This window comes from Caretta caretta, chromosome 9 (genome assembly GCF_965140235.1).
Source record: "Caretta caretta isolate rCarCar2 chromosome 9, rCarCar1.hap1, whole genome shotgun sequence".
NCBI classification, from domain to species: domain Eukaryota; kingdom Metazoa; phylum Chordata; order Testudines; family Cheloniidae; genus Caretta; species Caretta caretta.
In genome coordinates this window covers 61,224,535-61,247,492 of record NC_134214.1, presented here as the reverse complement: position 1 = coordinate 61,247,492, position 22,958 = coordinate 61,224,535, and the positions used below count along the sequence as shown (strand labels likewise).

Below are 22,958 nucleotides of genomic sequence, written 5' to 3'. Positions count from 1 at the left end.
AATGTGAGCGAGGCCAAACAGCAAAAATTAAGATGTTTGTACCCCAGTGCGAGGAGCTTCGGTAACAAAATGGAGGAACTAGAGCTACTGGTGCAGGAAGTGAAACCAGATAGTATAGGGATAACAGAACCATGGTGGAATAGTTGTCATGACTGGACTACAGGTATGGAAGGGTATGTGCTGTTTAGGAAAGATAGAAATAAAGGCAAAGGTGGTGGAGTAGCATTGTATATCAATGATGAGGTAGAATGTAAAGAAATAAGAGGCGATGGAATGGATAAGACCGAGTCCGTCTGGGCAAAAATCACATTGGGGAAGAAAGCTACTGGAGCCTCCCCTGGGATAGTGCTTGGGGTGAGCTGTAGACCGCCGGGATCTGATTTGGATATGGATAGAGCCCTCTTTAATGTGTTTAATGAAGTAAATACTAATGGGAACTGCGTGATCATGGGAGACTCTAACTTCCCAGATATAGACTGGAGGACAAGTGCTAGTAATAATAATAGGGCTCAGATTTTCCTAGATGCGATAGCTGATGGATTCCTTCATCAAGTAGTTGCTGAACCGACTAGAGAGGATGCCATTTGAGATTTGGTTTTGGTGAATAGTGAGGACCTCATAGAAGAAATGGTTGTAGGTGACAACCTTGGTTCAAGTGATCATGAGCTAATTCAGTTCAAACTGAACGGAAGGATTAACAAAAATAAATCGGCGACTAGAGTTTTTGATTTCAAAAGGGCTGACTTTCAAAAAGTAAGGAAATTAATTAGGGAAGTGGATTGGACTGAAGAACTTATGGATCTAAAGGCAGAGGAAGCCTGGGATTACTTCAAGTCAAAGCTGCAGAAGCTATCAGAAGCCTGCATCCCAAGAAAGGGGAAAAATCTCATAGGCAGGAGTTGTAGACCAGGCTGGATGAGCAAGCATCTCAGAGAGGTGATTAAGAAAAAGCAGAAAGCATACAGGGAGTGGAAGATGGGAGGAATCAGCAAGGAAAGCGACCTTATTGAGGTCAGAACATGCAGGGGTAAAGTGAGAAAGGCTAAAAGTCAAGTAGAATTGGACCTTGCAAAGGGAATTAAAACCAATAGTAAAAGGTTCTACTGCCATATAAATAAGAAGAAAACAAAGAAAGAAGAAGTGGGACCGCTAAACACTGAGGATGGAGTGGAGGTTAAGGATAATCTCAGCATGGCCCAATATCTAAACAAATATTTTGCCTCAGTCTTTAATGAGGATTTTAGGGATAATGGTAGCATGACAAATAGGAATGAGGATATGGAGGTAGATATTACCATATCTGAGGTAGAAGCGAAACTCTAACAGCTTAATGGGACTAAATCGGGGGGCCCAGATAATCTTCATCCAAGAATATTAAAGGAATTGGCACATGAAATTGCAAGCCCATTAGCAAGAATTTTTAATGAATCTGTAAACTCAGGGGTTGTACTGTATGACTAGAGAATTGCTAACATAGTTCCTATTTTTAAGAAAGGGGGAAAAAAGTGATCCGGGTAACTACAGGCCTGTTAGTTTGACATCTGTAGTATGCAAGGTCTTGGAAAAAAATTTGAAGGAAAAAGTAGTTAAGGACATTGAGGTCAATGATAAATGGGACAAAATACAACATGGTTTTACAAAAGGTAGATATTGTGCCAAACCAACCTGATCTCCTTCTTTGAGAAGGTAACAGAATTTTTAGACAAAGGAAAGGCAGTGGATCTAACTTACCTAGATTTCAGTAAGGCGTTTGATATGGTGCCACATGGGGAATTAGTTAAATTGGAAAGATGGGGATCAATATGAAAATTGAAAGGTGGATAAGGAATTGGTTAAAGGGGAGACTACAGCGGGTCATACTGAAAGATGAACTGTCAGGCGGGAGGGAGGTTACCAGTGGAGTTCCTCAGGGATCGGTTTTGGGACCAATCTTATTTAATCTTTTTATTACTGACCTCAGCACAAAAAGTGGGAGCATGCTAATAAAGTTTGCGGATGATACAAAGCTGGGAGGTATTGCCAATTTAGAGAAGGACCGGGATATCCTACAAAAGGATCTGGATGACCTTGTAAACTGGAGTAATAGTAATAGGATGAAATTTAATAGTGAGAAGTGTAAGGTTATGCATTTAGGGATTAATAACAAGAATTTTAGTTCTAAGCTGGGGACGCATCAATTAGAAGTAATGGAGGAGGAGAAGGACCTTGGAGTATTGGTTGACCACAGGATGACTATGAGCCGCTAATATGATATGGCCGTGAAAAAAGCTAATGCGGTCTTGGGATGCATCAGGCAAGGTATTTCCAGTAGAGATAAAGAGGTTTTAGTACCGTTATACAAGGCACTGGTGAGACCTCACCTGGAATACTGTGTGCAGTTCTGGTCTCCCATGTTTAAGAAGGATGAATTCAAACTGGAACAGGTACAGAGAAGGGCTACTAGGATGATCCGAGGAATGGAAAACTTGTCTTATGAAAGGAGACTCAAGGATCTTGGCTTGTTTAGCCTAACCAAAGAAGGCTGAGGGGAGATATGATTGCTCTCTATAAATATATCAGAGGGTTATAAATACCAGAGAAGGAGAGGAATTATTTAAGCTCCGTACCAATGTGGACACAAGAACAAATGGATATAAACCGGCCATCAGGAAGTTTAGACTTGAAATTAGACGAAGGTTTCTAACCATCAGAGGAGTGAAGTTCTGGAATAGCCTTCCAAGGGAAGCAGTGGGGGCAAAAGACCTATCTGGCTTCAAGATTAAACTCTATAAGTTTATGGAGGAGATGGTATGATGGAATAACATGATTTTGGCAATTAATTGATCTTTAACTATTCATGGTAAATAGGCCCAATGGCCTGTGATGGGATGTTAGATGGGGTGGGATCTGAGTTACTACAGAGAATTCTTTCCTGGGTATCTGGCTGGTGAATCTTGCCCACATGCTCAGGGTTCAGCTGATCGCCATATTTGGGGTCAGGAAGGAATTTTCCTCCAGGGCAGATTGGAAGAGGCCCTGGGGGTTTTTCGCCTTCCTCTGTAGCATGGGGCATGGGTCACTTGCTGGAGGATTCTCTGCACCTTAAAGTCTTTAAACCATGATTTGAGGACTTCAATAGCTCAGACATAGGTGAGAGGTTTATTGCAGGAGTGGGTGGGAGAGATTCTGTGGCCTGCATTATGCAGGAGGTCAGACTAGATGATCATTGCGGTTCCTTCTGACCTTAATATCTATGAGTCTGTCTATGAGTATGGTCACCCTACCGCTGGTGTCTGTCTGTGCAGGTCGCCTGTCCTCCCCTTCCCCAGAGCCCGTGGCCAGGCTCTCACCTCCAGGTTTATGCGCTCCAGCAGCTCGTGTAAGGTCTTGGGCTTGGGCCGCTTGCTCTTGCTCTGCCCCCGGCTTTTGCGAGCTGGCATTGGCTCTTCGGGGATGATGTCCACGTAGATGAACTTGAAGGAGCCCACTCTGTTGTTTAGCACCCCCGTCCAGGTACCCACGGGGGGCTTCTCTATGATCCCGATGATGTCCCCTTTCTGGGCCAGACACAAAGAGGAATCCCTTTGAGAATCTCTACCCCTGGCAGGTGGGACAGGGCTGCGCTTGTCCCACCTGCGCTGTTGTTGCTGGGTCTGTGCCCACGGGCTCCCCTAGCAGTGGCACTGGTAGGAGCTGGGTGGGGCCTGGCCCCCCACAGGACAGCTGATGTGCTGCGGGGGACAGCCAGGCAAAGGCACTGGCATTTGTTCCCTGGAGCCCGTCTGTAGCCATTCCCACGGTTGGGGGTGGGTGTCGTCCTCTCTCATACCCCTGCAGTGAGGAAGGCGAGGGCTGGGGCTGCCTTTGCCAAGCTTTTTTGCCCCACATTTTCCCTACTGGCACCCGCTGGGTCAGCTCCTCTAGTGCTGGATGGGGCTCAGCCAGGTGCTGGCATTTTAGTACCCTACCAGCCAGCTGCTCAGGGGGGTGGGAGCGCCAGGGGAGACCTGAGGAGCTAAGCCAGTGGGAGCACACAGCAGAGACTGAAGCAGAAGAGCCTTGCGGAGGCCCGGTATCTGTGGGTGGGAGGTGGCTCTAAGCCTCCTCTCTGCCTTTGGGAGTGAGAGACTGGTTTGGGGCTGCTTGCCCTGATGCCAAGGCTGCAGTGTTCCCAAGAGTCCATGCAGCACCCTGGACTAGACTGGCCTAGGAACTGGGAGCCCCTGGTTCAATTCCCTGATCTGCCATAGAGGCCCTGTGTGACCTTGGACAGGCCCATTAGCCTCTCTGGGCTTTGATCCCCCCATGTACACTGGGGCTATGGCCCTGCTGCCTGGAGGGTGGGAGGAGAAACCCATGAGGCCTAAACCCATGATGCTCAGGTGCTGTGATGAAGGGGGGCAGAGTAAGGTGTGCCCCTGACCCAGCCCCTCCCCCCTTATTCTGGGCACTGGGAGGACAGGGAGAGGCTAGGGTAATTTCAGCAGCTCTGTGTGCCTGGGGAGCCAGCTGTTCTCTGACTCCGTTGTGCTGCAGGATTGATATAGCGGGGCCTGGCTGCAGGGCACAGGGCTGGGTGCTGGGGCTGCTGGCCCCAGTCTACAAGGCTGAGCTTTCTATAGCCTGTTAGCCAGTGGGGGTGGCTGGTGGGGCTCTGGGCTGGTGGGGGCAGCAGAGCCAGCACCAGAGCCAGCCTCCCAGCAGTGGAGTTCTGCTCTGCCCAGGGAGCTGCCAGGAGGGGCCTGCCACGGGGCTCAGCCTGGGCTTGTGCCTTTGTGATGGCTACAGTGGGCCTGGGGGGTGATCCTGCTTGCTGCAATGCAGGCACCGGTGAGGCTGGAGAGGGCTCTCCTACCAGCTGGGCCTGTCCAGCCCCTGAGCCATGGGGTGTCTATGCACTGGGCCAGGCCCCGGAGAGCAGCTGAGCCGGGAAGGGGGTGTTAGTCCCAGTTCACGCCGCCTGGCGCCTTGTGGCATGACCTACACCTGTGCAGCATGGGAGTCATGTCTCGCGGGAATGACACACGAAGCACTGCCAAAGGAGTCTTGGGCCCTTCCTGTACTCTGTTTCCATTCGCACCAGGAGAATGGGCAGCTATGGTAAAGGCCCAGCCCCCACCCACTCAGCTGAGCTGCCAGCAAAGCCAGCAGCTCATCCAGCTGAGCCAGGGAGAGCCGGGGGAGAGCTGAGGCCAAGTGCGTGTGGACCCGGTGGTGTGTGTTCAGTAATAGATCGTTCTCTCTGCACCCGCCTTCCTCCTGCCCCAGCCAGTCGGGCCTTACTCACCCGCAGCTTCAACGAGTCCCTGTCGTAGGGGCTGGGTGTGAAGTCGGTATGGACCCGGGCTCTCCCGCAGAAAGGGCCACTGTAGGGCAGGCTGGGCTCCTCCAGCCTCATGCTGTCGCGGTTGCTGCCTGTGGTGCAGGGGCTGGTGCAGCCCAATTCACTTCCTGCAGCAGGGGCAAGATGTCAGCCTCTCCCGCTGTGCCAGCCAGGCCAGGGGTTTTGCTTCCCTTTCCTGAGAGCTGGCCCCACCCAAGGGCAGCCTGTGACTAGGTAAGTGACTGTGCCTCTGTCCTTTGCACTGGGCTGAGGAGTTTGTTTCCGCTGCGCCTGCCACAACCCTCCAGCTGCCAACGAGCAAGAGCCCCAGTGACACGTGTGAGATCCGCACCTAACACAGGCTCAGGGGTGCCCCTCCCCCACGGTGGGCAGAGCTGGTTCCCCCTGCTCCGCAAGGGACCGTCACCGCCGGGGCACTGCTGCTGCCTGTCCTCTGCACTGTGAAGGAACGCGCAGCTACTTCTCGCCACACCGGGTCAGGAGGCAGGACGAGGCTGCTGAGGGCCTGAGGTGAGGTTCTGCTGCCCGACATCTCCCCCACAACCCCATGAACAGTGTGTAGGGCACGGAGGGTTGCCAACTTTCTAATCACACAAAACCGAACACCCTGCCCCTTCTCTGAAGCCCCGCCCCTTCTCCGAGGCCCCACCCCCCGCTAGCTCCATCCCCCTCCTTCCGTCGCTCGCTCTTCCCCACCCTCACTCACTTTCACCAGGCTGGGGTAGGGGGTTGAGGTGCAGGATGGGGTAAGGGCTTTGAGCTGGGGGTGGGCTCTGGGGTGGGGCCGGGGATGAGGGGTTTGGGGTGTGGGAGGGGGCTCCGGGCTCCAGGCTGGGCCAGGGGTTTGGAATGCGGAGGAGGGTGAGGGCTCCAGCTGGGGATGTGGGCTCTGGGGTGGGGTGGGGTGGGGGATGAGGGGTTTGGAGTGTGGGAGGGGACTCTGGGCTGGGGCAGGGGATTGGGGTACAGGAAGGGATGCGGGATCCCGGCAGCGCTTACTGCGGCTCTGAGGAAATGCTCACCAGGTCCCTGCAGCCTCTAGGCGCATGGGCAGCCAGACAGCTTTGCCTTCGCTCCTGCAGGCGCCATCCCCCACAGCTCCAACTGGAGCCACAAGAGTCCCTTTTCAACCAGGCGTTCTGGTTGAAACCAGACACCTGGCAACCCAAAGGGCATGTACACGCGCTGCATTTACAAACCCCTGTCACCAAGTCTGAGCCCGGCTCTGTACACAGCTCTAAGGCCACCTGTGTGCATGGACGGGTGCCGGCTGCAGCCAGGGCACTGCAGTCTGGGGGTAGTGAGGGAGCCGCAAGGTCTAAATGCGAGCCTGAGCGCGTGGCTCTGAGCCTGGTTACAGCAGGTTAAACGCATGGGAGATGCACTCTGTCCAGATGAACTGAGCCAGCCCCGAGCCCCTGCAGCCATGGTAGTGTGAAGGTGGCTTCTCCCACCTTCGCCTAGGGCAGCTCCCTGGCCAGGGCTCTGCCACAAGGAGGCTGAGGCCAAAGTGTGGCAGAGGTGCTGGCAATCACTGAAGCCCTGTCGGCCCTTGTGCCGCACTGTCCCTGGGGCAGGCAGCATGTAGCGTGACCAGACAGCAAAATGTGAAAAATCGGGACAGAGGGTGAGGGGTAATAGGAGCCTATATAAGAAAAAGACCCAAAAATCGGGACTGTCCCTATAAAATCAGGACATCTGGTCATCCTAGCAGCAGGGGCCTGGGGCTGCCCTCTGAGCTGGCAGGGAAAGGGGGGAAGAACAGTCAAGAGGATTCACCCCTCCTGGTTTGGGAGCACAGTCAAGTGGCAATGCCAGAGGGCGACAGGGTGCTGTGTCCATGTGGGCTAGGCTGAGACTGCTCCAGCCTCTGCCCTTCCTGCTGGGGGTGGGCCCTCTCCTGTCTCCAGAGGTGCCTGGAGAGAGCTGGCCCTGGGAGGGGAGCTGGGAGGATGGTGGCATATGAAAATGCCCCTCCCCGCCCGCTCCCACTGAGCAGCACGGCCCCTGCGCTCACCACTGGATGTCTGGCGGCTGAGCGGCGTGTGCACGTCCTCTTCCAGCTCCACGTACGACAAGGGCATCTTCTCGAGGCTTGGCTCCTCCAGGCTGCTGTCCAGAAACATGGGGGACATGGACCCCTCCTCCCCCACTTCTCCCTGCAGGCAGAGGCCAAGGCAATTAGTGCAGGCTGGGGCAGAGGGGCTGCAAGGCTGCAGCATGGCTGTGTCAGAGGGGCTGGTACTCAGACCGTCACAAAAGCAATGTAACAAGGGCCCGAGCTTGGCTCTCTGTGTCCAGTGGGCACAGATGCTGGGTGCCGCCTTGAGCACATGGGCTAGCTGCTACAGAAAGGAGCAATGGGAGAGCTCCGAGCATGATCACCATCTGGAATCCACAGACCTGGGACTCCTGGGTCTGAAAACTGGGTCCAGGTATATCAGAGGGGGGTTCTCCTGGCAGCAAGTGATGCTGAGTGGTGGAGTAAAGAGGAGCCAGGGGCTCACTTTCCTGTTTCAGTTGCTTGGGGGGGGGGGGGGGGGGTCTAGGTCAGTGGATGGGAAGTGTCCACCTAGAGCTGTCAGCCCCCCTTCCCCGCCTTCTCATCTAGTCATTCCATTTCCTCTGCCTTTGTTTGGATTGCTGTGGCCTGGCTGCTTCACACTGTCCACCCAGCCTTCAGTGGACACGGGCTAGTCATGCGGGAGATGAAGAGTGCTGGGGTAAGTTTAAAATCACTTTGCTACAGAAGTTTGAGCTCACCCTTGTTGCTTATGGAAAGGGACAGCGAGGGGCTCAGAGAAGGCCTGATAAGAACTAGTCTAAAGTTGCAATGAGCCGGGCGAGTATCTCAGGGAGGGGATGGCTGGTATGGGGAGTGCGCGCTCCAGGATGTAGAGACTGCTCTCAGAGTTGGAAGAATGGCTTAGCGAGCGGAACCCCAACCTGATCCAAAGCTAGGCACAGAGCTGCAGGAAGCCAGCCCAGGGCAGAGGACAAAGGTGAAAAGGGGCTGGCATGAAACAAGCTCCAGAGGTGAGGGCAGAGGTTCCGACCCCACATGGGGAACCTGCTAACCCTAAGCCAGTCAGGCGAGCCCGAGGAGGGGAGGGGGGAAAGCCAGCTCATCTGACGGGTGCTTGTCCAGTGAAGGGTGGCAAGCAGCAGAACCTGAGTGATCAAATAAACTGTTGCACTCTCTCTGGAAGGGGAGAGTCAGACCCCGGGAACAGCTACCCTGTTGCCATGCAGCCACCAGCCCGTGCCCTGCCTCAGAGGAGCTGGTGGGGTGAATGAATGGGACACTGGTTCAGGAATGGTGAGATACAGGCTGGCTGGAGCACCCTCTGCCCCAACTACAGGATAACTATGTAGCCTGAGCCAGCGGGGAGTCCCCCGCCCACCACCACCTGCATGCGGGTGCTATCTGTTCTCATGCACCAGGGCAGGGCAGGCATTTATTTCCACATGCCTGCACTAGAGGCATAACTAAGAGAGGAACCCCACCCGCAGGGGTTTAGAGGTCAGACAGGCAAGAATGTTCATACTCAAGTCTCGCTCAGGATCCCACAATTCCTAAAAGGAGCAGCAGTGAAAGTGTTGCCATCACACTGTCATCGGTAGGCACCAGAGTTAAGTACCCTTGGGGAGGGAGTTGCTGGGTGGGCTGCCCCCTGCAGGCTCAGGCAGGCCCTAGCGCATCAGGTCATGTTCACAAGATTTTCTTTGCAATCAGAAGGGCTGGGAACTCTGCTTTGGGAAATGAAAACCTCGATTGTACAGGAGCCACCAGGGAAGAGCTGGGCTGGCAGCCAAGCTGGCACCAGCTCCATCTTAGCTCGCTCTGGGCACTGGTCCTTTCTGTTCTGTGGATTCTCTGAGTTCCAGGCCTTTGTCCTGTGCTGACACCCTGGGATCTGAGCACAGAGACTTGGAACCCTGCTCCTTACCTTCCCCTCGGCCAGCGCCTTTACCGCCATCTTGCCCATCTTCCTGTTCATGGTGCGGGAGATGACGGCTCTCCACTTCTTGCCCAGCTTCATGCCACTGCTCTTCCCAGTGTCATCAGGAGGTGCATTGGCTGGGTCATCCTCAGGAATCTGCAGGGACAGTCACAGCCAGTTGGAAGTGTGGGGGGGGGACAGAGCCAGAGAAGCAAGTGCCCTGCACTTCTCTCTGCCCCTCAAACCAAGGGAGGATGAGCCAGCTGGGCTGCCGCATGGGGGTTGGGAGGATGCCCTGAGCAGAACTCTCTACAGGGAAACCGCAGTGCCCCACACGGGCAAGCCCAAGCACTTGATTGTGGGGAAGAGGCATGTCTTTAGTGAGCACCAGGAGTCCACCTGTGCCACACACTGTCCCTGTGTTGAGCTGAGAGATGATGGGGGTGCACCGGCAGGTGAGTGCCAGCCTGGGGAACAGTGCCACGCAGAGAGCAGTCAGTGTTGTGGGCACCTCCGACTCTTCTGAGAAGCTGTCTACCTAGAACAGGGGTGCAGTGTATGGACCATACACATCTGAGTGTGGAGCGGTGGGTGGAGCTGGGGCTGTAGGAGCCCAAGGGGCGAGTGGGTTGTAGGTGGGGTGAGGCCGGGCTGGGGCTATATGGGCCTGGGTCAGGCACGGACTGGTGTGGAGCTGGGACTGGGCAGGAGCTAGTCCCCCTGTGTGAGTGGGGCTAGAGGGGTTTCCCTGAGGGCAGGGAGCGGGCACGCCGTATGGCTAGGGTGGGAGCGGCAGCCTGTGAGTGCAGTCAGTTGCTCCCTGCGATGCAGTGTGCAGATACTCACGTTCTCCTCCAGGTTAAACTCCTTCTCGCTCACCACGGGGGAGCTGGGCTTGGACTTGGCGAAATCCTTAAAGCTGCTGGAGCGCTGCAGGGAGAGCTGTGGGGAAGCAGGGACAGCATGAGCCAGCAAGCCCCATCCCGCTGAGAGCCGCCTGCTGGCTAGGGCCTGCCCCCTCCCGCTGAGCGCCGCCTGCTGGCCAGGGCCCGCCCGCCCTGGCATGACACTCGGCAGGGGCCTCCCCCTCCTTTACACTCTGCCCTTTCTCTGGAGTCTGGCCCCCAGCACAGGGCAGGAACAGACCAGAGCTCAGCAGATCTGTCCCCATCATGCAAGGCCCTTTCCCACCTCTGGCATGTCGTCCCTCCCCTTCCTGGCCCCACCCTGGCTGGAGGGCTTTCCCTTCCCGCAGGAACTGCTCAGACATGGGGGTAGCAGGGCCATAATTGGCTGGTCTGACTGGTACCAGATACAACCTGGCCTCAGCGCTCCCTTTATCGGAGGGCAGAGGCACTGTCTTCCAGGCCAGCCCGCAAGGCGCGGCCAGGTGCAGTGGTAGTGTGCTCAGATACGGCATGTGCCATGGTGCCACCTCATGGCTGCGCAGTACAATACAGTTAATGTCAATTCTGCTGTCCCTCCAGCCTCAGCCTCCCTCCCCTGTCTGATCACTGCTTCCCAGCTGTGACCGCTAGGCCAGACTGCTTATACCTGGTCCCTTACACACTGGGGCAGTCACAAATTACTGGAGCTGTGTTGTAGCTCTGTGTTTTCAACAGGTATCACTGGTGTAGTATGTCCTGCAGAATGTGTGCTCAAGAGCTGGTTTACATGTCAACTCCAGGGATTGCTCTGAGTCACATCTACCAGACAAGGCAGAGGATCAATCTGTGATGTGTCACTTCAAGTCTCCATCAATTATTATAGGTGTTTCTTTATGGAGATTTTTTTCTCCCATGTGAAAACTGAGCGGTAGGATGTGACTATGTGTGCCCATTTGATCACCCTATTCCTTAGGAATGTTTGTCTGTAGATTGGACTTTAAGAAGTCCAGGCTAGGGCATAAATTATGCCTCATAAACAACATTGCTGATGTCTGATTTTAATAGCATCAGCTGCGTTCCTACAGGACAACAGGAAATTCATAATCTTTGTTTTGTCAGCGACCTTTATACAGGGGCATAGCATGACGCAGTTATTTGAATGTCTGGATAAACCTTCCCACTAACCCGTTTATGGCAGGATGGTGATGAATTGATGTGACAAGTCTGATACCATTTCTTTGGGGGAAAAAACCCAAACTCTTTGGCTATGAACTGAGTTCTGTTGTCAGTTACAAACTGCTTGGGAACTCCTGTAACTGAAAACAAGAGTTTTAACACATCCACCATCTGTGCTGAACTACTTGGATTCATACAGGATATGTCTGGCCATTTAGGATGGGCATCTTTACTGCAATCACTGCAAAAGGATCTTGAGACAGTGGGAATGAAAATGTTAAGATGGATGCTTGGAATTTACAAGGATGGTGTGTTTGGAATAAACTAATTACTGCACTCAATGTGCAGTGGCAGTCAAAAAGGCGAACATAATGTTGGGAATCATTAAGAAAGGGATAGATAATAAGACAGAAAATATCATATTGCCTCTATATAAATCCATGGTACGCCCACACCTTGAATACTGCGTGCAGATGTGGTCGCCCTATCTCAAAAAAGATATATTGGAATTGGAAAAGAGCAACAAAATATTTAGGGGTATGGAGCATCTGCCATATGAGGAGAGATTAATAAGACTGGGACTTTTTAGCTTGGAAAAAAGATGACTAAGGGGGGATATGATAGAGGTCTATAAAATCATGAGTGGTGTGGAGAAAGTAAATAAGGAAGTGTTATTTACTCCTTATAATACAAGAACTAGGGGTCACCAAATGAAATTAATAGGCAGCAGGTTTAAAACAAACAAAAGGAAGTATTTTTTCACACAATGCACAGTCAACCTGTGGAACTCATTGCCAGTGAATATTGTGAAGGCCAAGACTATAACAGGGTTCAAAAAAGAACTAGATAAATTCATGGAAGATAGGTCTATCAATGGCTATTAGCCAGGATGGGCAGAGATGGTGTCCTTAGCCTGTTTGCCAGAAGCTGGGAATGGGTGACAGGGGTGATCACTTGATGATTACCTGTTCAGTTCATTCCCTCTGGGGCACTTGGCATTGGCCACTGTCAGAAGACAGGATACTGGACTAGATGGACCTTTGGTCTGACACAGTATGGCTGTTCTTATGTAATTAGGGGAAGTGTGAAGGTGATCCCAGTTATAGAAAAGCTGAGGGAATCCAGACTTAGGTGGTTTGGGCATGTGACAAGAAGAATAGAAGAAAATACAGGAAACAGGGTATTAAACTGAGAACTGGAGGTTGGAGAAGGATTGAAAGACCCAAGACTAGATGGATGAACATTCTACAAAATGATTTGATTAACGGTGGAGTTTCCGAGGAACTGCTTCAAGGCAGGCTGAAATAGAGAAGAAGGATCAAATAACTGACCCCATATAGAAAGAACTAAGGTTAGAAGATGACATGATTTACTGCAATCGCAAACGTATGCCCTATAAGTGATCCAGCATAGTCAACATGGAATCACTGCCATGGCGTAGCTGACGACTTCCATGGATGCAGTGGGGCATGTTTAGACATCTCGCCGTGTTGCCATTTCCTCTTTCTGTGCATCAATCCCCAGCCACCACACACTCCTGGCCAAGACTCTCCTTTACAGTCCTAAATGGCCTCATGTAATTCTTGGAATACACAGGCCCTGAGCTTTGTAGGAATAACACTCTGGTGCCACACATTAGGCAACCTTGAGATACCCTTAACTGTTCCCTGCAAGCAAAGAAAGTTGGACACAGATGTTTCTGTGCATGAGTCCATCTACCCATTGTAATGTCAGACACTTTCCTGCTGTACCCTGGCATTTGTCGCAGGCAAGGTTTCACTTTTGGTATGTTTAATAGAACATACCAACTGTCTGGTTCAGTTCGTTATCCCTACCTGCAACTTCCAATCGCCAGTGTGAACCATAGTCGCTGAGTTTTTTTTCACCAGTGGATGCTGCGCCCCCTCGCCAACCCGAGACCCCGCTCCGCCCCCTCCACTGAGGCCCTGCCCTCGCTCTGCCTCTTCCCACCCCTGCTCCGCCCCCTCTGATCTTCTCTCAAATGAGAAATCCCTTCTCCTCTTTCGCGTAGGGAAGCGTCACCAGCTGATTTTACAGGCAACGATGCACACCACTATGGAAGGGCCCTTTGGATACTAAAAGCTTTATGGCCTCATCAAAAGCTGTGGGGCAGTCTGGGGACCAGCACCTTCTCTGTCCATTGTGTCAGAGTGCACTTAGGGGTTGTTGCTCTGTCAGGCATACAGCGCAGGACCTCCTCCTAAACCTCTTTAAATTGTCACTAATAATCCTGCTCTAAAATTAGACACCGCGGACCCCTGTACCAAGCTCCATTTCGAGTCCTATTCCTTCCACTTGTAAAGGAATCCATCCTTTATGGTCTTCCACATTTAACAGTTGTAGTGATGCTATAGCGTCCTCACTGGACTCCAGGCTGTCATTTGCAAACTGGTGAATGTTCAAATCTCTGGCATTGCCCTCAGGAGGGGGCTGTTGTGTTGACCTGCATATTTTCTCTGCGGAGCCCAATTTGTTGCAGTTTTTGCAAGATTTGTTCTTGACCCAACAGTCACTGAAAGACTCTTTCACACAAAGAAATAATGGGTCTGGGTGCTCTTCAGGTTGTACTTCCTCCTTGTCCCCCACTTTAGTTGCTGCATAGATGATATGAGGCTGTCGCAGCTCCTTGGCATCCTTGTAGCTGTGTCCATTCATACAGTAACTTTTACTGCAGGTTTTAGGGTCAATTCAGTCTCCGTCAATAGCTGTTCTCAGATTGCTTCATTGTGCATCCCACACACTAGCCAGCCCCTTAATGCATCATTGAAACTTTGGGGAACGGGGGATCTTGTAGAATCTCAACCACTGCTTTGGCTGCAGGCTTAAGCGGAGCTGTTAGGCTATGCAGCATGTGAGATGTTTTGGCCCCATTGCACTCAGTGAAACCCCCACCTTGTTTCATCAGTTATCCCATGAGCTATGCTAGGCTGTTCCAATCTCTCATTATAGGTGGACCAGGACTTTGCTGAGCTCCCAAACAAGTCAATTTTCCCCAAATAGCCTTTAACCCCTAAATGAGCTGGTCACTCACAGTCACAGTAGCTGCAATTTCACTGTCACTCAGCCCCTAGTGCCCTGTGTTCCTGGATTAGGGTCCCATCCTCACCACCAGTCATTGCGGGTTGTGCTCTTTATACAACATCGGTCATAAGAACGAGCCAGCTGGGCATGGTGGGCTCCAAATGGCCACACCATGCCAGGCCTCCCTACACACACCTCGCAGCTCTGGCTGGTGACTGGCAGTTTCAAGAACATAGACAGCAACAGTAGAGAGCAAAACCTATTTAAAGGGGTATGACCCTATTCCCATATGCTCCATTAGCCTTCTTGGTTATAGAGAAAAGCTTGAAAACATGATTCCCAAAGGCCCAAAAACCAGAAAGGGAAAACCACAGACATACACGTCATAATTTTTTAAAAGTGTCAGAATTTTTAAGCCTGTCTCATGATTTTGGGGTCTTGCTCCCTGATTTGGAATGCGTGGGGTTGGCAGCACTGCAGCGGCTATACCTGCAAAGTGACACTGAATTGCCAAGGGAGTTCTTGTTCTCTAGCGCATTGTATGCGAGCCCCGCACTGTACTGAACCCACCTGGCAGAACAGACTGTGGGAATGGCAGGGGAAGGCACATCCATGGGGAGAAAGGGAGGGTTGGGCTGACTCAGGTGTCAGGCCACGTCTCTGCACGACAACAGAGTATGGAAGGCTGTCCGCAAGGGAACACAGTGATTTTGTTCAGATTCAGCACAGGGAAAGGGCTGGTCACAAACGCAAGCACTTCCAAAGAGGCTGGTGCAACAGCTGCTGCCTTAGGCCCGTCCCACTTGCTGTCACTTCCGCAGGCATTGAGGGGACCCCGTGGAAATCCTGGCCGCAGGGTGGTTGCCTTCACAAACCACAGGTTCGTGTGATCCCAGCGCAGTCAGTCAGTTGGTTGCTGTAAGCCCGCACTTACTGGTCTCACCCCTTGGACAATATCTGCATTGGTGATCTACAATGCCCAAAGCTGCCTGATCTGTCCTGATGTTCCGAGATCCTGCCTGTTTGGGAGCACCTGGGAAAGCCAATCTGCTGGGCTGTCCCCTCCAATGGCTGGCTGCTGCGATCAAAAAGCCCACAATCCTGGCAGCTGGCAATAAAGGGCTTCGGTCCCCGGCAGGTGTGAGCAAAGGTCCTTGTTCCCTTCTGTAATGTGTATGTACTGGAAAACAAGACTTTGCCAGTGTGTATGAGGGGCTGGAGGTGAGCCTGGAGTGACGATCCTGGCTGTATAGTGAGCCTCCTGGGTGACAGCTATGCTGTAACCCCTGGGTTTGCTCAGCCCATTGAGCATACCCAGCAGTTCTCGCTGAACTTTGCTCCTGCAGGGAGGTAGTGAAGACAGCCTGGAGGCCATGGGTTTCAGATCTCTCACCACTACAGTACCTCTTCATGGCAGGGCATTGTGTAGCAGTTCTCTCCCTACCTAACGCCCCCCTGCAGACAGCTGCCCTGGTCCTCTGATACTCTGCCTCTTCCTGCCACGCAGCTCTTCGGCCAGGTCACAATTCAGTCCTCTCCTTCTAGAGTAACAGAAAGTCCAACAGTCTAATGTCCTCACCGAAGGGTCTTTGGCTTACTCTGGGTTGCGTGGTGCTCACAACCTTCGCCACGGTTTATCCCTTCTCAGGACTCCCAAGGCTCTCCTCTGGGTCGCCTAATGAAAATCCCAAACTAAGCATACAGACACAAACCAATTTCAGCCCTCCTGGGCCTTGTCTCCCTCTCTGCTGCGCCATTCCTCCACTGGGCACCTCCCAGGGCTCTCTCCCTAGTTGTCCAAATCCTGCTGCTGGGGCTGCCTTATCTCTCTTCTGGCCTCCTGCCAGGCTTCACCCCCTCAGGGGAGGAGCCCAAGGTCACCCCACTGGCCCCATGGAGTGACTGCAGAGTTCCTCACTCTCTACTACCCCAGCCCCTTTCCACTCTCACCTTCCTGCCTGTGTGAGCCTAGGCCAGCTCCAGGTGCAGCCAGATAACTGGCCTAGCATGCCTTCATTAACCCTTTCAGGGGCAGTGTGGGGTACATGCCCGATCAGCGCAACCATAAAGGCTAGAGACTTGCTTTTAACACCGGCGCCCCCCCAAAAAAGGGAAGGGGACAGTGGTGGTGCATGGTGGTCGGGCCCACCCTGCAGCCCAGGAGCAAGCCCATCATTTCTGTAGAATTTAAGCATCTAATGGGTGATGGGGGGGACCAGCAAATAGCATTTCCAGTTTATCTGCTTGCAAAAAAACCATCCCTGTGTTACACTAACACACAGCTGCCTCCTGGAGTTTGTGGATAGTCTTAAATGAGAGCTCTGAGAGGAGGGAATCGCCCCATTCATCTCAATGGGGTTTTAACACTGAAGCTAGAAGATAACAATTTCAATCACATTGGCTATTTTACAGCCCTCTTTTTAGCAAAAGTATCAAGCTAATGTGCCTCTCCATCATTGCTGGAAGGAGTCTGTGTGTGCTGAGAGCACTGGAGGCATTTTACACACTGGACTAAACAACCTGAGCCTTAGAAAGTGAAAACCAGCGTAGTGAGTAGCTGTATTTTCCTTTGAGTGCACTTCCTCCAGCAACCAGCACTTCCTGGGAATTCATGGCCCTGCAGCCTCATCTGGCTTTGTTTGTGGGATGTGGTGAGTGAGTAGGGTTGGGTCAGGCCACAGTTTGATTATGGTGACAAGAGTTTATGGTCTAGCCTCCTGGGCTGAGCAGCTCCCTATAAGCTGGGCACTATGTGGGGCCAGCACCAGGTGACATACCTGTCAGCAAGTCAAAGGGGACACGCACGGGGTCGGCGCTAGGGGTCAGCATCTGTCAGGGAGTCAGATGGGACGTGCCTGGGGTGGCACTAGGGGACAGTGGCCATTGCTGAATTGGAGGGGATGCGTGCAGGGCTGGCACTAAAGGGTGGTGTCTGTCAATGAGTTGGAGGAGACACATAGGAGGACAGCGCTAGGAGATGGTGTCTGTCAGTGAGGCAGAGCAGACACGTGTAGACCAGTAGTTAGGCAGCCCATCCGTTGGTGAGTCAGAGAGGACAAGCACAGGGGCAGTGGTAGGCAACCCATCTATCGCTGAGTTGGAGGCGACGCGTGTGGAGCCGGCACTAGGTGACCCGTCGGTCGATGAGTCTGTTAGTGAGTTGGAGGGGACACATGGTGCGGTCACTAGGCTACCCGTCCGTGAGTGAGGTGTGGGGGCGGGTGCTGGAAATATCAAGTGCCCGGAAGAGCAGCGGGAGAAAGCCTTGGCAGGGGTTGGCGCTCACTGGAAGTAAAGACAGGTCAGGCAGGAGTTTCAATGCCAGTAGCAATGGGGAAATGGAAAGTGACTGACTAGCGTCAGTGAGAGGCTGGGCGGGGGTGGTGGAACGCAGGGTGTCAAGAGCTAGAGAAGGAAAGTAGGGCCGGAGGACTAAGAGCCCAGGCCCCAGAGAGGAGGGGAAGTGAGAGTGGAGGGTGGGGCAGTGAGAAGGGAGGGGATGCCCAACGATGTCTGCTGCTATAATGCTGCCTTGGCCTGCCCTGCCTTCCTCAGAGACGGCCTGTTTCCATGGTGAGAGGAGGAAGGATGTGGTACTTCCCAATGTCTCATTCACTCTGTGCAGAACTGTTGCAAGGGCCTGCTGCATCAGACTGGAGGAACAGAGCGCCCCAGAGGTAGCAGGGGAGTCTAGCACATGCAGGGGTGGGTTGTCATTCCTGGGCCAGGACAGCAGTGGGGGGACACATATTTCCAAGGGCTGCTGATTGCACGAGGCTTGTAACCTCCCATGCCATGTGGAAACCAAACCCTCATTCAGCCCTTCACAGACACCCCTGAGCCCACCGCATGTCCTCAATATATCACCTCCAAAGTGGGGCGATGCCCACATTCAGCTGGCTGAGGTCACCACGGTTAGTGGCTTCCTCTTCCTCATCCTCTCCCTGGCAGAGCTGCCCACTCTCACAGTGTTGGGGGAGGACAGATTTGGGTTCTCATTAGCTCCTGATTTGTTGTCTTCAAACTTGTGAAATGTTGCCCTTATCCAAAATGGCCGCCTTCTTCTATTCCTCTCAATGGGACTGAAGCCAAGCTCCCCTCAGCCAAGATAGCTGCCGTTTCCTTACCGTCTTTGCCGATGACAGAGAGGCTCCTACAGGGGTTACAGGGAGGAGGTGGATGTAGTGGGTATTCTACCAAGCTCCGCCCATACAATAAGCCCCACCCACTCACAATGCCAGAATGAGACGCTGCTCTCAGAAGCTACCAAAAGGTGATAATGTGAGCTCTCTGCACTCCATGGGACCCTTGTGCTGGGCTCCCTGGTGGCAGGAGGAAACAAGAAGTGGTGGTATCTCCCAACCCAAGTGGGGGAGGGATAGCTCAGTGGTTTGAGCATTGGCCTGCTAAACCCAGGGTTGTGAGCCCAATCCTTAAGGGGACCATTTAGGGATCTGGGGCAAAAATTAGGGATTGGTTCTGCTTTGAGGAGGGGGTTGGACTAGATGATCTCCTGAGGTCCCTTCCAACCCTGATATTCTATGATCTATGAACCCCACCTGCTCCTAGCGCCAGAATGAGCTATCACGCTGCACAAGTCTCCATACTGGACTGGCTGCTCTCCTTGCATGGGCACTGAAATAGTTCAGTGTTGACGCTGACATTTGACTTAGCACCCGCTGAAATAAGTGGGGCAGATCATACTTCAGAGCTACTGTCTCAGGCTCTTTGCAGACTCCGGCAGACATGGCTGCATTGGTATGTTCAGGTCAATTTTTATGTCACAACCATAATTGCTAGAGAGGCACTGTTGTTTAAATTGAAAGCTGAGACTCTGAAGAACAAGAGGGAAGACTGGGGAAGATGGACACACTGCAGTACCATGAACCAGCCTAATGCTAGCCCTGGCCTTCCCCTAGTAAAGATGGCCACTATCCCCCATTGTTTCCAATGGAGCTGAAGCCAGGCTGCCCTCAGAGAAAATGGTAGACCCTCAACGAGGGCCAGACAGGAGACATAAAAATATGGAGGTGCCAGGAATAAGCCTGTGATTGCAGCCAGGAAGGGGGAATGCATTAAGAAATTGGAGGTGTGGGGAGTAGGAGGAAGACTGAGGGAGATTACACCTTGGTGGGGGTGCGGTTCCTGGGGAGGTTGGTTGGGGTTTGGGGTTCCTGGGAAGCATAGTCGGACTCAGGGTTCCTGGGGAGATTAGATTCAGGTGGGGCTCCTGGGGAGGTTAATTGGCGGGTTGGGTTCCTGGGGAAGTTACTTAGGGGGTGGGTGCCTAGGGCAATTAGATATGTGCTGGGTTCCTGGAGAAGTTTATCAGGGCCAGGTTCCTGTGGAGCAGGGGTTCTCAAACTGGGGGTCAGGACCCCTCAGGGGGTTACGAGGTTATTACATGGGGGGGTCGCGAGCGGTCAGCCTCCACTCCAAACCCCGCTTTGCCCCCAGTATTTATAATGCTGTTAAATATATAAACAAGTGTTTTTAATTTATAAGGGGGGGGTTGCACTCAGAGGCTTGCTGTGTGAAAGGGGTCACCAATACAATAGTTTGAGAACCACTGCTGTGGAGGTTAGATAGAGGACAGGTTCCTGGGGAAGTTAATTGGGGGAGGGTTTCTGGGGAGGTTAGTCGGGGTTTGGGGTTCCTGGGAAGTGCAGTTCGGGGTAGTGTGTCTGGGGAGATTAGGTAGGGGACAGGTTCCTGGGGAAGTTAATCGGGGTCAGGTTCCTGGGGAGGTTAATCCTGGAGTTAGCTGTGATGTATTGAGGACTGTGTTGGAATTTCAAATGATCACTTTAAGAGTGGAGGTTTTCTTGCTATTGCTTGTAGTCTAATGGGCTCTCTAGGGAAGCCTGTGCTCAGAGTCACTCTGGAAAAAGCCAGCTTAGAACAAGGTGGGGTAAGTAGTGCCTCCTGCCTTAGGGAGCATCCTGGTTTCTTTCTTTCTGGTTTTGATTACTGTGTGTGATCCTTCTGGCATCTAAGAGTAAAAGTAGTGCTACACTGCACCCTTCCAGCAGGAGTATTTAATGTCTTTATCTAACTTCTCTGTGTGTAAGTCATGAACAACACTGGGGAGGTGTGTACTGGGGAAAATCCTTTGTATCACTCTAATGGCTTGTGGCGATGCTTGTAGCCGCCCTTATGGAGATGGGTCTGGTGCTGTGTATGTGCTCTAGGCAGGCCCTGGAGCTAATCTGAAAGGCCTGTGCTGGCTGCACAACAGGCCCCCTGGCCTGTCCTCATGACCGGCCTAGCATGGCTACTGCATCCCATGGGACTCTGCTGCTTGACCCTGAAGTGTTGGGGGAGGGGTCCAGGTGCCTATCAATGGCCAGACCCAGGAGTCCGGTCTCCTTCAGCCTCCTCTTGCCTAAGGTTGCTCAGTGCTAGTAGCTGGTGTTGAGTGCTCGCTGGAGCCAGTCCTTGCAGGCTGCCAGAGGAAGTGGTTAGCAGCACGTGATCAGCTCAGCCTAGAATTGCGTGAACCACAAACACCTTGAAGGGCTTTGATCCATGAGCTAAAACCCTGGTGATGTTTCTGTACAAGTTTCTCACCAGCCTGAGAGCGGAGCAGCTACTGCTCTCTGCAGATGCAGCCCAGCCTTTCAGCACCCTCACAGGAAGGAAATGACAAGTGCCATCACCCCCACCCACAAATGCACAAGCAGGGGGTTTTACACCCCTGTACTCAGTGCTGGGCCGGAGCCACATTCCAATGCACTCTTGCCAGGATCGTTCCAGGATTGGACTCTGCTCTCACTCACCCAAGGGATCTCCGTGGACATCAGCGACATTAGGCAGCTGAAGTTGGGCCCCCCCCAGCCTTGAAATGTGGCAATGCCTACAGCACAATGCACTAGTGCTGGGATCTGCTAACTCCCCGCTCCAACTCGTCGTACGATTCACCCTCCCAGCTCATCTGGTGCCAGTGGCCACCTCCAACCAGCAAGGGAAGGCAAACTCCACAATCTAGGGCCCCAGCAGCAGGATTCATCCTCCTGCATCACTGTCACTGTGGGATTCCAATGCCAGGTCACTGGCCCCTGGAGCAAGAAGCCAAGCGTCGGATTTTCACCCTGCACCATTGTCAGTTCTGAGCTCTTCAGCCCCATGCAGGTCTTGGAAAATGAAAGTGAGCTCAGAGAAGAGCAACCCCAGTGATCAGGTGGGGTTGGGAAATCGGGAGTGGTGGCCAAGGAGACACACAGTGCAGCTAAGTGCTACCTGATGGGGAAGGGAAGGGTGGGGGAGGGGGATCTAGGGAGATGCGCAGAGAGCAGCTAAGTAGATGCAATGGAGAGACACAAGCAGAGGAAATGTAGGCTGAATATCAGGAACATTTTGCTGGCATTGGAATAGTGTTGTTCCCCCAGAGAGGTGATGGGGGCCATGGCTTACCACTAAGCAGTCTAGGCTGGACCAAACTTGCGACATTCCTGCAGCGCCCAGGGAGTGGGATGAGTGGCACCAAGGGCCAAGAGGACTTTGCCATTTCTAATTCCTGTAGCTCCACAATACGCTGCCAGCCCCAGACATGGCACAGGGTCTCTGTCCAGACTAGTCACCCTCCCACCCACCATCATGGGGGGGTCTGCTCTCAGCACAGTCCTTCTGGGGGGGCGCAGGCTGGCGCTGTCCACCCTAGCAGGGCCTGATGAGAGACCATCCTTCTGTGGAACTGGCTGGATCAGTCAGCTCTGCCAGCGTCTAGTGTCTGGGCCATGAACCAGAAGGCAGCACGGAGCTGCTCAGAGCTGGGATCTGGGGGAGGGGAGAGACTGAGAGAGCCTGCACCTGGTGGGCTCGTCACAGCTGAGCTGTGGGCCGCCCTTTGCTGGAGTAGGCAAGGGCGCTTCTCACACTCACCTTCTTCTTCTGCGCCTGCTCCTTGTCGCTGGCGTTGGACGGTTTGCGGCGCAGCATGGTGCTTTCTCCAGAAAGGCTGGCACACGACAAGCAAGGGGAAGGCTGAGCCGAGGAGCACAGCACCCGGCGTGTCGCTTACTGCACCCGCAGCCGAGGTAGACACTGGGAAATACACAGGAAGCCGTGGCGTCACATGAGTTGCACTTACGGCAATTGCTGCTCCAGGGCAGCTGGTGCTGGGGGAGGAAGAAGGAAGTAGCTGGGGAACGGTCTCCCTGCCATGGAACCCGGTATCCTGTGTGCCAGGGAGGGCACAGCCCACGTGCCTGGACACAGAGGATCCTTTGCGTGCCCTCTCAGCAGACACTGCTACAGATATTCACGACCAGTGCATTCCCCACCACTGGCTGCACAGATCCCTCTGGGGGGTGCCTCCCCTGAACTGGCTCCAAACTGGTTTATACATTTCTCCAGAGGGGCTGGAGGTAGCCTTCACGCAGTGGATTCCTGGTATTGTCCACATGAGCACCAGGCAATTGAATTCTGTCCACAACCATTGCTTGGGTTCTTGCAGGGTTTAACCTTAGTCACCTTTCAGCCTGTGAAACAATAACCACCTGCCTCACAGCTATAGAACATTCATAGACATGAATGCAGATAATCCCCCCCGTGTTCTGCACAGTGCCGTTTTGGCCATCCCCAGTG

At 53.1% G+C, this 22,958-nt stretch overlaps 1 protein-coding gene across 2 annotated transcripts in view; it reads right to left on the bottom strand.

The window, feature by feature from the left end:
- SASH3 (SAM and SH3 domain containing 3) overlaps window positions 1–22,402 on the bottom strand; it is a 29,473-nt gene extending 7,071 nt beyond the window's left edge. The window contains exons 1-6 of one of the 2 annotated variants that reach the window (XM_048865295.2): window positions 22,254–22,402; window positions 10,114–10,209; window positions 9,274–9,423; window positions 7,341–7,482; window positions 5,267–5,430; window positions 3,330–3,536 (exon numbers count right to left, since the gene is read on the bottom strand). In XM_048865295.2, the coding sequence (XP_048721252.1) occupies window positions 3,330–3,536; window positions 5,267–5,430; window positions 7,341–7,482; window positions 9,274–9,423; window positions 10,114–10,209; window positions 22,254–22,310 (816 nt within the window). In that variant the 5' untranslated portion in view covers window positions 22,311–22,402. Of the gene's footprint in view, window positions 1–3,329; window positions 3,537–5,266; window positions 5,431–7,340; window positions 7,483–9,273; window positions 9,424–10,113; window positions 10,210–18,239; window positions 18,482–22,253 lie in introns of those variants that run through there. The other variant, XM_075132361.1, reaches the window with a different exon arrangement.
- Window positions 22,403–22,958: the final 556 nt, after the last annotated feature.